Here is a 16,883-nt window from a genome sequence, read left to right as displayed (position 1 = left end):
CAACGTTCAAGAGGTATCTGGATAGATACATGAATAGGCAGGGAATAGAGGAATATGGACCACATAGAGGCAAGAAGATATTAGATTAGAGAGGCATCTGTGTTGGCCCAGATTTGGTGGGCCGTGGGACCTTTTCCTGAGGTGTTCTTTGTTCTTTTAACAACTGAATGTGTTGAACTTCAAAACAGAAGTTCCTCTCTTTAACTGTAGAATAAATTGGAATACAACATAGATCAGTAATTTACACCCCCCCCCCCCACCCCTGCTGAAAAACTGTCACCATGGTCCCTGCTGCATTCGAATTCCCAGTAACAATGGCAAATCCTTCAGTCTCCCTAATCACCCCACAGCATACACAAGTAACTATCACTGAATGTTTGCTTGCCCTCATTTTTCTGAAAACTGTTTACTCCAAGTGATGAGGGTGTCCATTGTGCCAACTGTTTGGCATGCACTTTTCTGACATGAAAGTTGGCATAGTGTCTCTCAGTGCCAGGGACTCAGGTTCAATTCCGGTCTTGGGTGACTCTGTTGCAAATTCTTAATGTCTGCGTGTGTTTCCTCTGGGCGCTCTGGTTTCCTCCCATGGTCCAAAGATGTGGGGATTATATTGATTGGCTATGCTAAATTACCCTTAGTAGCGGGGGACTAGCAAGGTAGATACGTGGGGTTACAAGGATAGGGCCTGGGTGGGAATGTTGTCAGTGCAGGCTCGATGGACTGAATGGCCTCCTGCACTGTAGGGATTCCATAAAACAAGAAATGCAAAATATTTTTGAAATGGCGAGATTGGGAAATGTTGATGTCCAAAGAGATGTGGTGTTTTTGTTTGTAAATGGTATTTGTAAAGCAGTGATGAATTGTAGTTATAAACAAGAGCTACTCCTGCTACAGAAAAAGTAGGCTGGTTGATTTTCTTCTGAGCTACAATTTTCAATTGTGCTACATGGGCCAGCACAGTGGTTAGCGCTGTTGCCTCACAGCACCAAGAACCTGGGTTCAATTCCAGCCTTGGGTGACTGTGGACTTTCATGTTCTCCCTCCATCTGTGTGGGTTTCCTCTGGGTGCTCTGGTTTCCTCCCACAGTGCAAAGATGTGTTGGTTAGATGGATTAGCCATGCTAAATACAAGTGTTATGGGGATAGTATCCAGGCTTTCTCCCCTGTCCTGAGTCAGTGCTGACTTGATGGGCTGAATGGACTCTTCTGCACTTTAGGAATTATATGAAAAACCTTCGAAATGTTTCAGGAGTCAGTTGTAGACAAAATGTGACCTTCAGTCTGGAGCAAACAATAGCAATATCATTGAAACGTAAGTGAATTATAAGGGGTTTGACGGAGTCCATTTTTTTAAAGCTATTTTGCCTCTAGTTGGGCAGTCTACAACACAGATATTGCTTCAGCATGAGGCATTAATCATTTAGAAATAAGATAAAGGAAAAATTTCTTCAAAGTTGTAGATGCTCCATTGTGATGATCAACTAATTTTTTTTCTCTCTCAGGAAGTCAAAGGATATTGAGGAATGGCCAGTAAAGCAAGGTTGAGGTAAATCAATCAGGATTTTATTCCACAGCAAAGCAGGCTTGAGAGAGCTTATTTCTTATATTGAAATATTGGTATTTTGGGCAATTAATCCATTCTTTGCAGGGACATTTCTTGAATACAAGGCAGGAAGCAGAAAAAGCTCTGTAGAAATGAGTTTTGAGTTCATGATTTCACAAAATGCATTATGGCCAGTGATGTACTTTTTAATGTGGAACTAAGTTGAATTAGTCAATTTGTATTTCTCTCAGATGGTTAAACTATATTGTACTTGTTAATTGTACGAATAATGTAGTGTGCAGGTGGTAAAGCAGTCAAATGGTATGTTGGCCTTCATAACGAGAGGATTCAAATATAGGAGCAAGGATGTCTTTCTGCAATTATGCAGGGTCTTGGTGAGGTCACAGCTGGAATAGTGTGCGCAGTTTTAATCTCCTTATCTGAGAAAGGACATTCTAGAGGGAGTGCAGAGAAGGTTTACCAGACTTTTTCCGGGGATGGTGGGACTAATATAAGGAGAAATGATTTGATTTATTATTGTCACATTTTAACATAGTGAAAAGAATTGTTTCTTGCGTGCTATACAAAGCATTCCATTCGTAGCGAAGGAAATGAGACAGTGTAGAATGTAGTGTTTCAGTCACAGTAAAGATCAACTTAATGCAAGCTAAGACCATTCAGAAGTCTTAACAGCAGCAGGGAAGAAGCTGTTCTTGAGTCGGTTGTTACATGACCTCAGACTTTTGTATCTTTTTCCTGATGGAAGAGAGAATGTCCAGAGTGCGTGGGGTCCTTAATTATGCTGGCTGTTTTGCCAAGGCAGCAGGAAGCGTAAACAAAGTCAATGGATTGGGCTACATTCATGATCTTTTGTAGTTCCTCGTGGTCTTGGGCAGAGCAGGAGCCATAAGCTGTGATACAACCGGAAAGAATACTTTCAATGGTGCAGCTGTAAAAGTTGATGAAATTTCCTTAATCTTCTGAGAAATTGAGCCAGTTAGGATAATACCCGCTGGAGTTTAGAAAAATGAGGGTGAATTTCATAGAAATCTGTATAATTCCAACAGGGCTGCAGTGCAGATGCAAGGAGAATGTTCCCTATGGTGGGGATGTCCAGAACCAGGGGTCAGAATCAAATGATACATGATGAACCTTTTTGGACTGAGATGAGAAGAAATTTCTTCACCCAGGGGATAAGGCGATGGAATTTGCTTCCGCAGAAAGCAATTGAGGCCAGAGCATTTTATTTATGTTTTCAAGAGGGAATTAGATATAGCTCTCCATATCTAAAGAGTGGGGTGGGGTGGGAGAATGGTGGAGTTGTGCCTATTTTCTATATCATGTCATAACTACAGTTTTTTAAAAAAAGGGGGGAACTTTAGTATTTCTCATGATAAATCAGGATTTTTAAAAGTGGTAGAATCTTGTTTTATTTTGCAATGTGGAACTGTTTAATTCTCTTTTTAAAGTACACCAAGCCTGATTTATTCCAAAGTCAATTCAAGACAAACTGATGTTGCTTAGGAAGTTTGTGAAAAATTAACAAATTCCAATTGACTTCTTCCAAGAAAACACATGGGGATTTACCCCAACTCCAGAGACCATACTGTCTGGAAGGCCAAGGATAGGAGGTGTAGAGAAACACCACCTGCTGGTCGCACACTTCCCTGAATCGGACATATCAGATTTGCTTGCATGACGTCCCTCCCAAAAACACTCGAGTACATACACCGTATGGGCTACAGCAGTTTAAGGTAGCATATTCTGAAAGGGAGTTCAGAATGGTTCTGTAAATGCTGGCTTTTCTCAGTTAATAAAAAGGGCAAATTATTCTGTTCAGAGAAGTTAGATACACAAGGGGGAAAATTTGTCAGGGCACTGACAAATAACCAGCCAGGTTAAACTAGAAAGAGTGCAGAAAAGATTTACAAGGACTTAATGGTTTTGACTTAAAAGGAGACTGGGACCTTTTTCTCTGGCATGTAGGAGGCTGAGGAGTGATCTTATAGAGGTCTACAAAATAAGGTGCACAGATCAGCTAGATAATATCTTTTCCCAAAAGTAGCAGAGTCTAAAATTAGAAGGCACATGTTTAAGGTGAGAGGGGAGAGATACAAAAGGGTCCAGAATGGCAATTTTTTCACACGGTGGTGAGTATCTGGAATGAGCTGCTGGAGGTAGTGGTAGCGATGGGTACAATTTTGTCTTTTAAGAAGCATTTAGACAGTTACATGGATAGGATGGGTATAGAGGGATATGGGCCAAATGCAGGCAATTGGGGCTAGCTTGGTTTAAAAAAAAGGCAGCTTCCATGCTGTAAACCTCTGACTCTATATGTGACACTGACAAGTCCAAAAGGAATAGGTAAGCAAAATAATGCAATTGATTAGACAGAGAATCCCTGATAAACAGTGAGCGACATGGATTTGGAAGTCCTTTGATTGATAAATACTCTATTTCTAAACACGTCTTCTCAGAGAGAAAAGAAAATGATACAAAAACATGTAACTCATTTATTGTTTGCACATCATATTATATAAAACTCAACATGGCTTATTTCAGTGACAGTTCTTGCTGACTGTTCAATATAGTTTATTTTTACTAACATAAAGCCATAAATCTTCTTCAATGCAGAAAACAACTTTAATATTGAGTCTCAGCACCAAGAATTAAATGCAAAGAAATTGGAAAATTCTACTGCTGGTTGGGTAGGGTGGTAGGCTTGAGGGAAGGTGGGGAGAGGGAGAGACAAAGGAGGACAACAGGGTAAAACAGACATTAAAAAACTAGATGCACTTGAAGTTGCCCATTTGACGTGAACATTTAGGATTGTGGGGTGGGGAATAAAGGAATGAGAACAAAGGTCATTTAGCGCAATTTACTGACGTTGTTAACATGAAACATTGATTTGTTTTTGTAATGGCGAATGGATGTAACCTGAGAATTATAGCCGATGGCTTAGTGAGTCTGTACGTGTGTATACAGAACACAGCAAATTTGAAATTCCTTCCATGAATCATAGCTGCATAGGGCCAGTTATAAATGCACTAATTGCTGGTGTATGAACACACACATTTCTCGGTTGAGAATTCATCACTCGCTAAACTGACAGACCTTGGCTCAACCCAACACATGTCAGATGATGACTGCTTTGTCGTCCCATTCTGCAAAGCTGTCAATATTTATTACAGCAGAGGTTATGTACTTACTTGAACCCAATTTCGCACCAGTTTACAGCTCGGTGACCATTCCACACCCAAAAAAACGAAGCAAGTGGTACAACTGCTACAGGTAGGAAATAACATCAGGCACTAAATTTCACACCAGAAAGGGGTCACAAACACTATCCTCTGCTCAGCTGGAGGAAACAGTTCGTCTTTCAAGACGATTCCTTCTTCAGCTGAACAAAAGACTGAAGTCTAAAAAAACAACTGTACCCAGAGGAATCTATCCTCAGCTAGTTACAACATAAGTCTAATTTGGAGAGAGAGGGCTGCTCAATGGAAAAGCAGTTATAAGATACTTTACCCAGGTCAAAATGGCTGAACTGGGACAGTTAAGGTTTCAAGTACTCAGGAGAAAATAAAAGGTTTATGGGCATTGGGTGATTGGCAACAGAAATTTGAACAAAATAGTCTTAAAGTGACAAGTAACAAGAGCAAAGTTTTTCTCTGAAACTTTACGAAGGCCATCAAACCAACAAAAACATTAAGAAGTCTCACAACACCAGGTTAAAGTCCAACATCCAATCCAGTTTATTAGGAGCAGCACTCCGAAAGCTGGTGATTCCAATAAACGTGTTGGACTTTAACCTGGGGTTGTGAGACTTCTTACTGTGCCCACCCCAGTCCAACACTGGCATCTCCACATCATGGCAACAAAAACAGGAACACATTTCAATACTTGAGATAAGTCTAGCCAGTTATGCATAGAAACTAACTCAATTTTCAACAGAACTGTTTTGGATTATAATTCAGGTTCAAAGTTGCAATTGATTATAGAAACAAAATATTAATGGACCCAGTAACAGATATTAACAGTCCAGAAGCTCAACATCATTCAGGACAAAGCAATCCACCAACTTATGCAATCAGTTCTTCCACCAACACCCTCAAAGTGGCAGCAGTGTGAACCATTTACAAGACACATGGCAGCAATTCACCAAGCTTCCTTCGATAGCACCTTCCAAAACTGGTGACCTCTACCACCTAGAAGGACATGGGCAGCAGATACCACCAGCTGCAAGTTCCCCTTCAGGTCAGTCACTATCCTGACTAGGAAATATATCGGCTGTCCCGTCATGGTCACCATGTCAATATCTTGGAACTCCCTCCCTAACAGCACTCTGGGTGTATCTATGCCACAGGGCTACCTACACCATCTACCTTCTCAAGGGCTATTAGAAATGGGGCAATAATTGCTGGCCTTGCCAATTACACCCCTACACCATGAAAAAAAAAAGGATTTATATTTTTGTTTTACAGTGGCAAGCTGATAAATGGACCAAAACTGCTTGCAAGGGCTAAACAAACCAATAAAATATTTGTTCCAAAAACAAATGTATCAGATTTGCATCATCAGCACCCCCTTCCATCCCCCCCCCCCCCCCCCCCCCCCGACAAAAGCCATTATGGACAATTTATATTAACACCAGTGACAATACCCTGCAGCTAATGCTCACACCCAAGTCTCAACCAGATGGATCTTCCTTGTTCTTTATTGTGAAGGAATTCTTTGGGAATATGTTCCAATATTGGAGGGAAGGACGATGAGAATCCCCTGATGTTCCTTCAGATCAGATTCTAAGCACCAGCACTGGCGGATTATAATTCTTAATATTTTTTATTTTAGAGAAGCTTTTTAAATGAAATCTATCTTACTCCAATTTCCATAAAAAATAGATTTGATGAGCTAACTCAGTACAACTGCAGCAGGACAGCAGTAAAGAAAGATCTAGTACATACACAAACTAGAGTTAAAATGGGAAGGAACAGAGGGGAAAGGAAGTCTGAACAGTAAGTAGCCTGTGGAACCATACTCCAGTGGAAGTCGCCACAATTCAGAGAGAGAAATTAAGCAGAGCTATCAGGGAAGGGAATTTGTGATGACTTTCCTCCATGTCCTACACGCAATTGATCAGATTTGAGCCATAGTGACCAATCTTGCAAGCAAGCATACAGGAATCCAAAAGACCTCACGGAATTCGGCACAATGAGAATAACGGGGCCAATTCCTTCACCTTGTCTTCAGGGCAAAAGTAGTTAATGCACTTGTTTGAAGTACAGAATGTCAGGACAAATCAATGGACACCTGGCTTTCACCTGTAAACCAGCCAACTTCCAAGAACACAAAGAACAAATGCCTGTTAACTAACCCGAACAGTTCAATGAAATTCCTCAACCTATTTTGGCATTCTGTTCAAGTTAAAACTGGCTAACTGAGATAAAGCACAAGAGGGCAATATTGTCACACTGCGCATTTCCAAAAAAAAAACTTGTTTACCACATGGGTTATGGAAGTAATTCTCCATTCCAACCCACCTTTGATTTAGAGTACCACTTGCACTGCAGGGATGTCAATATGTAACAAAGATAGTGGTAGTTTTTCTCATGGCATTTTGTAGATTTACTATTTCAAGGGTCAGTTTTATACTCAGAACAGAAAGGCATTGTAAACAGCTATCTATAAACGTAGTGTGGGTCTAATTAGATTTCCAAGTTCCGCAATATGGTCAGATTAAAGTAAAAATTAAAAAACACACAATCCCACTCTGCCATATCCAACACCTGAAATTTACCAATGACATTGCACCAACATTATGACCAGCATTTCAAATATTCGGAAAAAAAATAAGACATTTACAAATTTAATTTAAAAATCTTAGCTTGTCTAATCATGGTACAAAGTGAATATCATTTTCATTTTAGGGCAAAAGAAGTTTTTAAAGGTGTTGAATATTCTCTACCAAAAGAATAGACAAAATCACCAAAACATCCAGCATTTAGAGTCATTTCTGATTATGAAAGAATGGCCAGCTAAGGTTATAATAGATGTCTTCTTTTTGGAGTGAGCAGTGTCTTCTTCCATCATTTTGACATATAGTTATATCCATAACAAAATGTATGGAGGAAATTTACCAGCTAATCTTGCAGCAGCCAGTCACAATTTCCATTTTCTTTTACAATAGCTCACAATCTATAGATAGAAGCCACAAGTGTTATTCAAATAAGAAACATTTAAGATATAAGCGAGTAAGAGTTGCCATTAGGACCAGATTATTTCTGGGAAAGAGGAAGGGAGGAAGGGGACAAGATATATTGCAAATAGGCTGTGTGTGCATCCAGTGCTTTGCAGCATCCGAACCAAAAAAAAGACAAATCTGTGCCTTAAGGCATTTGTTGAACTCCAGTTGGAGGCAGCAGGGAGGCTGCCAGCAGGAACAACAACGAAGGGGCCGGGCTACAACTGCGATGCAAAGTAAGGCCGACCATTGTCCTCCAAGCGCCGTGTCAAGATGTCACAGCCGGTCTCTGTTACCAGAAGGGTGTGCTCGAATTGTGCGGAACGCTTGCCATCCTTAGTTACTGCAGTCCAACTGTCTGGCCATGTCTCGTCGTGCCAAGCCCCTATAATGCAGAAAATGTCATCAGCATTTTAAACGAGAACAAAAATATCAAACTACTTGTACATAGCACAGCACAGGAGGCAGGTATACAGCCCATTATGTTTTCCAGTTTCCTCTGCTTTGTAAGTTCTCTCTGTTCTAGTATGACCGTCATCAATCTTTTCTGCACCTTCTATAAGGCCTGTTTATTTCATGCAATAAGGCACAGACTTCAGACTGTGGTTTAAGCAAGCTGCGATACAAGCAAGAATGAGGGGAGATCTCATAGAAGCAGGGAAGTTGTTTCCACGGCAGGTGAAACTAGAACAAGGGGGCATGGCCTCAAAATAAGGGAGAGCAGATTTAGGACAGAGTGAGGAGGAATTTCTTCACACAAAGGGTTGTGAATCTATAGAATTGTGTGCCCAGTTGAGGCTACCTCATTGAATGTTTTTAAGGCAAAAACAGATAAATTTTTGAACAGTAAAGGAATTAAGGGTTATGGTGACCAGGTGGAGCTGAGTCCACAAAAAGATCAGCCATGATCTTATTGAATGGTGGAGCAGGCTCGAGGGACCAGATGACCTACTCCTGCTCCTAGTTCTTATGTTCACATTACCACTCTGGCTTTTCAGTTCTATTCTTACTGGTTTGTTTTCATTTTTTTTTCCCCAAACGGACGTCAACTTTTCCAAACGTTAATATTTTAGAAGAATGCCACAAAAAAACCCTGTCATTCCTATTTGAATTCAGAGTTACTTGCATCCCACGATTACCCCAAGAAAATAGAATCATAGAATCCCGACAGTGCAGAAGACGGCCATTCAGCCCACTGAGTCTACACTGACAACAATCCCACCCAGGCCCTATCCTCATAACTCCACGCACTTACCCTCCTGGTTCCCCTAACTCCAAGGGGTAATTTAGCTCGGTCAATCAACCTAACCTGCACATCTTTGGAGTGGGGGAGGAAACCCACGCAGACACAAGGAGAATGTGCAAACTCCACACAGACAGTGGCCTGAGGCCGGAATTGAACCCGGGTCTCTGGCACTGTGAGGCAGCAATGCTGACCACTGTGCCACTGAGTTGCCTTCTTTTTGGAATATTGTTTTCAAAAAAGTTTATAGGTTTTTTATGAAAACAGATTAAATAGGTAGCACACTTTGCTCAGTTGTTGCTGGATTCGTATTGGTGTGATAATGGAATACAAATTAAATTAAACTTTGAGAAACAGAATAACTAGTAGCTTACCCTCACAAATCATGGGTTCAATTGTAAACACATGACCGGGCTTCATCACTCCAACAGCTTTATTTTCTAAAACAAGAAATTCATGATTAAACTCTCAATCTCATTCTTACAGATAGATTCAATAGCAGAATATATATACATTCTTTTTGTGGTTAATAAATACATATAGTTAACCTACCTAAGTCTACAAAGATTTCACTGAGACTTACTGAACGGTATCCAACGCTTTGCAACATGGTATCAGCGAACGGAACAACTCAAACCTCACAGAAGAGAACTAAAATCGGACAAGACTAAAGAAAAATTCAAAGAAGCATTCTGACTGGACAAGAGGCTTGTGAAGCAGATGTGCAGAAGAGAATCGCCAGGGAAAAGCTCCAAAGAAAAGCTTGGAAGCTGAAGGCAGATGTTTAATATTCCTGACTGAAGCAGAAGATTCCGTGGGATTTCTTGGAAAAAGTGCAGCCTCCATTCCCAGAGAGCAGCATCAGCAAACTTAGTGAAAACTTTTCAATTCCAGAATAAAGCAGGGCCTGAGAAATGTTTAAGTAGTTCAGCGGCCAGAAAATGCCATTTAAAAACTCAACTGGATAAACCAGATTCCTGAGTCGACGACTGAACACGTGGCATCCAAGCTTGCTCCAAAAGAGGAAAAATATTAATTTGGAAGAACCCGCTTTGAAGCCTACCAAAATTCACGATTCAATGTTTTTGCAACTCTAAAGCATAGTGCTGCAAGAGATACCTGTGGCCAGTCGATCCAAGGAGCTGTTTTCAAAAATTTTTCAAGGTTGAGCATGAGCTTCATTGCCAAGGCCAGCAGGTGTAGAAAGGCCATTTGTCTTCAATTTCAGCAACTACTTACAGCTGGATCTTCACTTTAATTATGGATCAAAGATCTAACTTACCAGATCAGTTTGGAGTCATCCAAAGCCCAAAATTAATGGAAAACTGGATGCCCCGAAGGAGAGAATTTTTAAACTACCAGTAGCATCAGTTCTAAGTAGAAAGTCAGAAAAAGTCCAGATTAATACCTTTTAATAATGGTTTGGTGAACTTTCTGATAAAGCGCAGTGCATTGATGAATCGTCAACAAGCTTCGATGAAATTTTAAGTCTTTAACGAATATTTTCATCTTCAATTTATGGAGTGCACAGATTAAAAACAGTAACCCCTAATAAACTATACAAGGGTCTCAGAGAGGCAGTGAACTTTTCAGAAGTCTCAAAAATATATATTTTTAGAAATCTCAACACACTACCTGAACTGCACCAATGTGGAGCAAGCAGCTGGCTATAAATGAAAGAAAGCTAGAATAAACAAACGATGCCAAAGGTAAATGAAATGCAGTTGGAAAAAGTTCTTATTGAAACTGAATTTGAAGATTTTAAACACAAGGTTCAAGCTGAGTACATAGCCTTAGAACCACTAAACATGAATGAAATAAACTGCTCAAAATCAGAAGAAACAAATTTGAGGTGTGACAATGGTACAAGAAAGAGACTTCATAAGGACATAAGAAATAGGAGCAGGAGTAGGCCATCTAGCCCCTTGAGCCTGCCCCGCCATTCAATAAGATCATGGCTGATCTGTCGTGGCTCAGTTCCACATTCCCGCCCTCTCCCCATAACCCTTAATCCCCTTGCCTATCAAAAACCTATTAACCCGCGTCTTAAAAATATTTAGCGAGGCAGCCTCCACCACGTCAACGGGCAGAGAATTCCAGAGATTCACCACCCTTTGAGTGAAGAAGTTCCTCCTCAACTCCGTTCTAAACCGCTCCCCCTTTATCTTGAGGCTGTGCCCTCTAGTCCTACTGTCCTTTCTGAGCAGGAAGAGCCTCTCCACCTCTATCCTATCCAACCCATTCAACATCTTATATGTCTCAATGAGATCTCCCCTCATTCTTCTAAACTCTAACGAGTACAAGCCTAGTTTATTCAGCCTCTCCTCATAGTTCAACCACCTCAACTCCAGAATCAGCCTAGTAAACCTCCTCTGCACTCCCTCCAAGGCCAAAATATCCTTGCGTAAGCGCGGCGACCAAAACTGCACACAGTACTCCACCTGCGGCCTCACCAGTGCCCTATACAGCTGCAGTAAGACCTCCCTACTTTTATATTCAATCCCCCTTGCAATGAACGCCAGCATTCCATTCGCCTTCCTGACCACCTGCTGGCTGGGTTTTTGCGACTCATGCACAAGGACCCTGAGATCCCTCTGCACCGTCACATGCTGCAGTTTTTCGCCACATAAGTAATAGTCCTTCCTACCATTATTCCTACCAAAGTGGACAACCTCACATTTGCCAACATTAAATTCCATTTGCCAGTTCCTGGCCCATTCGCCCAGCCGATCTAGATCCTTCTGCAGACTCTCCACATCCTCTGCACAATTTGCCATTCCACCAATCTTGGTGTCATCAGCAAATTTCAATACCATACACTTGGTTCCCTCCTCCAGATCATGTATATAAATGGTAAATAGCTGAGGCCCCAGCACCGACACCTGGGGCACTCCACTAGTCACCAACGGCCAATCCGAATAGCACCCATTGACCCCCACTCTCTGCCTCCTATTTGACAGCCAATCCTCTATCCACGCTGACACCCTACCCCCAACTCCATGACCCCTGACCTTCTGCAATAACCTCTTGTGAGACACCTTGTCAAACGCCTTCTGAAAATCAAGAAAGACCACATCCACCGGCTCTCCTCTATCCACCGCCCTAGACACATCGTCATAGAACTCCAATAAATTCGTCAGACATGACTTCCCCTTAACGAAACCGTGCTGCGTCTGCTCTATCAAACAATTCTCCTCAAGATGCCTCGCTATTTTCTCCTTGATCACGGATTCTAACATTTTACCTACAACAGACGTTAAACTAACTGGCCTGTAATTCCCCGCCTTTTGCCTGCCACCCTTCTTAAACAACGGCGTAACATTAGCCGTTTTCCAATCTTCCGGCACTTCCCTGGAATCCAGCGACGTTTGGAAAATAATCACCAAGGCATCCACTATCACCTCTGCCATTTCTTTCAGAACCCTTGGATGCATTCCATCCGGTCCTGGGGACGTGTCCACAATCAGTCTGTCGAGCACCGTCTCTCTAGTAACAATAATGTCATTCAGGCCCTCCACTCCTACCATCTTTCCACCGCTAACACCCAGCAAATTATTCACATCCTCCTCTGTGAAGACCTCCTCAGCCATTTCCCCATCCCCTACCACTAAGTCCCCCCTCTCATCCTCTAAGGGTCCAACGTTCACCCTAGCCAGCCTCTTCCTTTTTATGTATTTATAAAAACTCTTGCTATCCTTTTTTATATTAAGCGCTAGCCCAGCTTCATAGTTTCTCCTACCCTTCTTTATCAACTTCTTTGTCATTCTTTGTTGACATTTAAACCTCTCCCAATCCTCTTCTCGCCCACTACTCTTAGCTACTCTAAACGCATCCGCTTTTAATTTAACACTTTCCTTCACCTCCTTCGTTATCCACGGCTGATTATCTCTCCTCCTACGATCCTTTTTAACCATCGGAATAAATTTCTGCTGAGCACCAAGAAAGATCTCCTTAAAGATCCTTCACTGTTCCTCAGCAGACCTACCTTCCAATCCCCTTGCCTATCAAAAACCTATCTACCCGCGTCTTAAATATATTTAGCGAGGCAGCCTCCACCACTTCAACGGGCAGAGAATTCCAGAGATTCACCACCCTTTGAGTGAAGAAGTTCCTCCTCAACTCCGTTCTAAACTGCCCCCCCCCCCGCTTATCTTGAGGCTGTGCCCTCTAGTCCTACTGTCCTTTCTGAGCAGGAAGAGCCTCTCCACCTCTATCCTATCCATCCCATTCATCAAACAAAAACTTAATTTTTCAACTCTAGGCAATTTTCACAATAACTTCATTGCAGTGTTAATGTAAGCCTACTTGTGACTAATAAACTTTAAACTTTGAACAATTTGTCAGTTGTGCCTGAGCCGAATAAAAAGATTCATAAAAAGTAATAAAAAATTTGGCTAAAAATGTAAACAAGTAGGTATGAAGGTTCCATTGTTAAACGTGAGCTTCCATTATATCGCAACAAGATGTTCAATGAAAGTAGAGAAAAAGCACCATGGAGACAAGCACAGCATTTTCATCTGCCGTGGAAAAGAAATATAAGTCAACAACCACCTAGCATCACAACTAGAGAATCAACAGTTACTCAATACCAAGGAATAGAAAAAGAGGATGAAAAGATATTCAAATGCTAGACCAACCTCCAAATTAACAGTTTACCTGAAGTGGACAGGACCTAACACACCTCTGATAACAGTGTGAACAAGATATGGAAGGCCTCCAGACTACCCGAACCTATGAACTCAAGAGACTTGAGAGGAGGGGGCACTAATAATATATACACATAGGACAAACTAGAATAACAACATACATTGGATACCAAATTGAAGGGAGGTGTATTGTATAGAGCTGGCACATACAGGGTTAACATGGGACTGAGTGTAGTATGACCCACAGTGATATAAGTGAACACATGACCTACACCCACGGATCAATGCAGTGATAGACGGAGCCATGTGAGCAAGCAAGCGTGGAGACAGCTCCTAGCTTGAACCATTTACTCTGTGTGCGTTTAAGTCTTGCTATTAATAAATACACACAATTAACCTACTTAAAACCGCAAAGATTTCATGTGGCCTTTATAAATCGGAATATCGAGTATAAAAGTTGGAGTGTTATGGTAAGGTTATATAAGGCATTGGTGAGGCCGAATTTAGAGTATTGAGTACAGTTTTGGTCACCTAGTTACAGGAAGGATGTAAATAAGGTTGAAAAATGCAGAGAAGGTTCACAAGGATGTTGCCAGGACTTGAGAAGCTGAGTTACAGAGAGAGATTGAACAGGTTAGGACTTTATTCCCTGAAGCGTAGAAGAATGAGGGGAGATTTGATAGAGGTGTATAAGATTTTGATGGGTATAGATAGAGGGAATGCAAGCAGGCTTTTTCCACTGAGGCTAGGGGAGAATTAAACCAGAGGGCATGGGTTAAGGGTGAAAGGAGAAAAGTTTAAAGGGTATATTGGGGGGGGCTTCTTCACGGAGAGAGTGGTGGGAGTGTGGAATGAGCTGCCGGATAAAGTGGTAAATGCAGGGTCACTTTTAACATTTAAGAAAATCTTGGATGGGTTCATGGATGAGAGGGGTGTGGAGGGATATGATTCAAGTGCAGGTCAGTGGGACTAGGCAAAAAATGGTTCAGCACAGACAAGAAGGGCCAGAAGATCCATTTCTGAGCTGTAATTTTCTATGGTTTTCTATGGTAAGACAATGGAACGATATTTAACCAGAATCATAGATTGTTAATAAGTTTAAGAACTGGTGAGTTTCATGTTCCAAATGTCCAGGACAAAATTTTTTTGCGGCATACATGACTCAAACTAAGGGTAGGGAGTGCTGTTGAGCATTAGGGTGGCACGGTGGTTAGTGCTGCTGCCTCATGGCGCCAGGGACCTGGGTTTGATTTCCGGCTTGCCACTGTCTGGATGGAGTTTGCACGTACTCCCCATGTCTGCGTGGATTTCCTCTCGATGCTCCAGTTTTCTCCCGTGGTCCAAAGATGTGCGGGTTAGGTGAATTGGCCGTGCTAAATTGCCCCTTGGTATCAGAGGGTCTAGCTAGAGTAAATGTAGGGGCTATGGGGATAGGATCTGAGTGGGATTGTGATTGTTGCAGATTTGATGGGCTGAATGGACTCCTGCACTGGAGTGTTCTATGATTCTGGTTAAATATCGTTCCATTGTCTTACCATAGAAAACCATAGAAAATTACAGCTCAGAAATGGATCTTCTGGCCCTTCTTGTCTGTGCTGAACCATTTTTTGCCTAGGAGCTTAAAAATATATGCTTGAGGCATGGTGGTACAGTGGTTAGCACTGCTACCTCACAGCGCCACGGACCTAGTTTCAAATCCCAGCCTAGGTCACTGTCTGTGCGAAGTCTGCATGTTCTCCCCGTGTCTGCGTGGGTTTCCTCCGGGTGCTCCAGCTTCCTCCCACACGCCAAAGATGTACGGGTTAGGTGGATTGGCCATATTAAATAGCCCCTTAGTGTCAGAGGAATTAGCATGGTAAATTCATGGGGGCAAAGGGGTAGGGGCTGGGTGGGATTGTCGTCGTAGCAGATGCAATGGGCTGAATGGCCTCCTGCACTGTAGCGATTTTATGATTCATTTAAAAAATTTCTCGTCAGGCTGATGACAAATCTAACATTGTGCATCAGACTGGAGTCACAGAAAAGGTTTTAGAAATTTTTGATTTGATTTATCATTGTCACATGTGGTGGGATACAGTGAAAAGTAATGTTTCTTGCATGCCATACAAAGCATACCGTTCATACAGAAAGAAGGGGAGGGTGCAGAATGTAGCGTTACCATCATAGTTAGGGTGCAGAGAAAGATCAACTTGATATAAGGTTTGTCTATTCAAAAGTCTGATGGCAGCAGGAAAAAAGCTATTCTCGAGTCGTTTGGTACATGATCTCAGATTCTTGTATCTTTTTACTGATGGAAGAAGGTGGAAGAAAGAATGTCCGGGGTGCGTGGGGTTCTTGATTAGGTTGGCTGCTTTTCTGATTTTGTTTTAAAAACAAATCATTGCTCACATCTTTAAAACCGGCTAAAACAATTAATTACGTTTCACTCACGGAACATTAAACGGGTATGACCTACTAGCATAATGTGGCACGTTGGGGGCGGTGTGAAACAGTCGGTGAATTCCATGTCCACAATAGCTTCGAACTACTGAAAAGCCATTTGCATGTGCGTGCTTCTGTATAATATTGCCCAACTCCCTGTACCGAACACCTGGCTTTACTGCAAAGAAAATTAAAAGGTAATTTATTCTGATGGTTAAAAAAAGTTTCAAACCAATTAATTAAAAACAGAATGAGAAATTGTAAAATCAGGGAGAGACAGAACTTGAATAACTAGACCTGGTACGCAAGGTACAGTATAAAACATAGGAATTATTATTCAGGTAACCTGGATATGGCGTTGTGCTCTCTGACCAACACAAAATATTGTAATAATGATTTGTTACTTTTGCTGACTGCAGCAAGGTCATTCTCATCAGGAAAGGATGAACAAGCTGGTTCTCTTGAAAAGGGAAGGCTGACGAATTGACTTAATAATGTTCTTTTAAAGCATGGAAGGTTCTGATAAGAGCAAATAGAGTCAGGACATTTTCACTCATGAGGAAGAGCAAAACCAGAGTCCACAAATATAAGATATATAGCAATACAGAATTTGGGCAAACGGCCTTTACCTGGAGACTGGTGATAATGTGGAACTTGCTACAACAGGGAACAGGTGAAGTGAATAGTGCAGATTAGCAGGAGGAAGAAAGGAATAGAGGGTTGACTGAGGGAGATGAAGGTGGTGGTGAAGCACGAATGCTGACCTGGAAACGTTGGGCTGAATGGCCT

General features: G+C 41.7%; 1 protein-coding gene across 1 annotated transcript in view; it reads right to left on the bottom strand.

The window, feature by feature from the left end:
- Positions 1–6,158: 6,158 nt before the first annotated feature.
- The window catches only part of metap1 (methionyl aminopeptidase 1), a 36,353-nt gene continuing 25,628 nt past the window's right edge, over positions 6,159–16,883 (bottom strand). Inside the window, exons 9-11 of the mRNA XM_080195758.1 lie at positions 16,129–16,272; positions 9,402–9,467; positions 6,159–8,169 (exon numbers count right to left, since the gene is read on the bottom strand). Of these exons, the coding sequence (XP_080051884.1) occupies positions 8,003–8,169; positions 9,402–9,467; positions 16,129–16,272 (377 nt within the window). The 3' untranslated portion in view covers positions 6,159–8,002. The remainder of the gene's footprint in view (positions 8,170–9,401; positions 9,468–16,128; positions 16,273–16,883) is intronic.

Source organism: Carcharhinus amblyrhynchos, chromosome 1 (genome assembly GCF_965287045.1).
Source record: "Carcharhinus amblyrhynchos chromosome 1, sCarAmb.v2.hapA, whole genome shotgun sequence".
Lineage (NCBI taxonomy): Eukaryota > Metazoa > Chordata > Chondrichthyes > Carcharhiniformes > Carcharhinidae > Carcharhinus > Carcharhinus amblyrhynchos.
The sequence above is the reverse complement of the archived record's forward strand: the minus strand, read 5'-3'. Positions and strand labels throughout refer to the sequence as shown.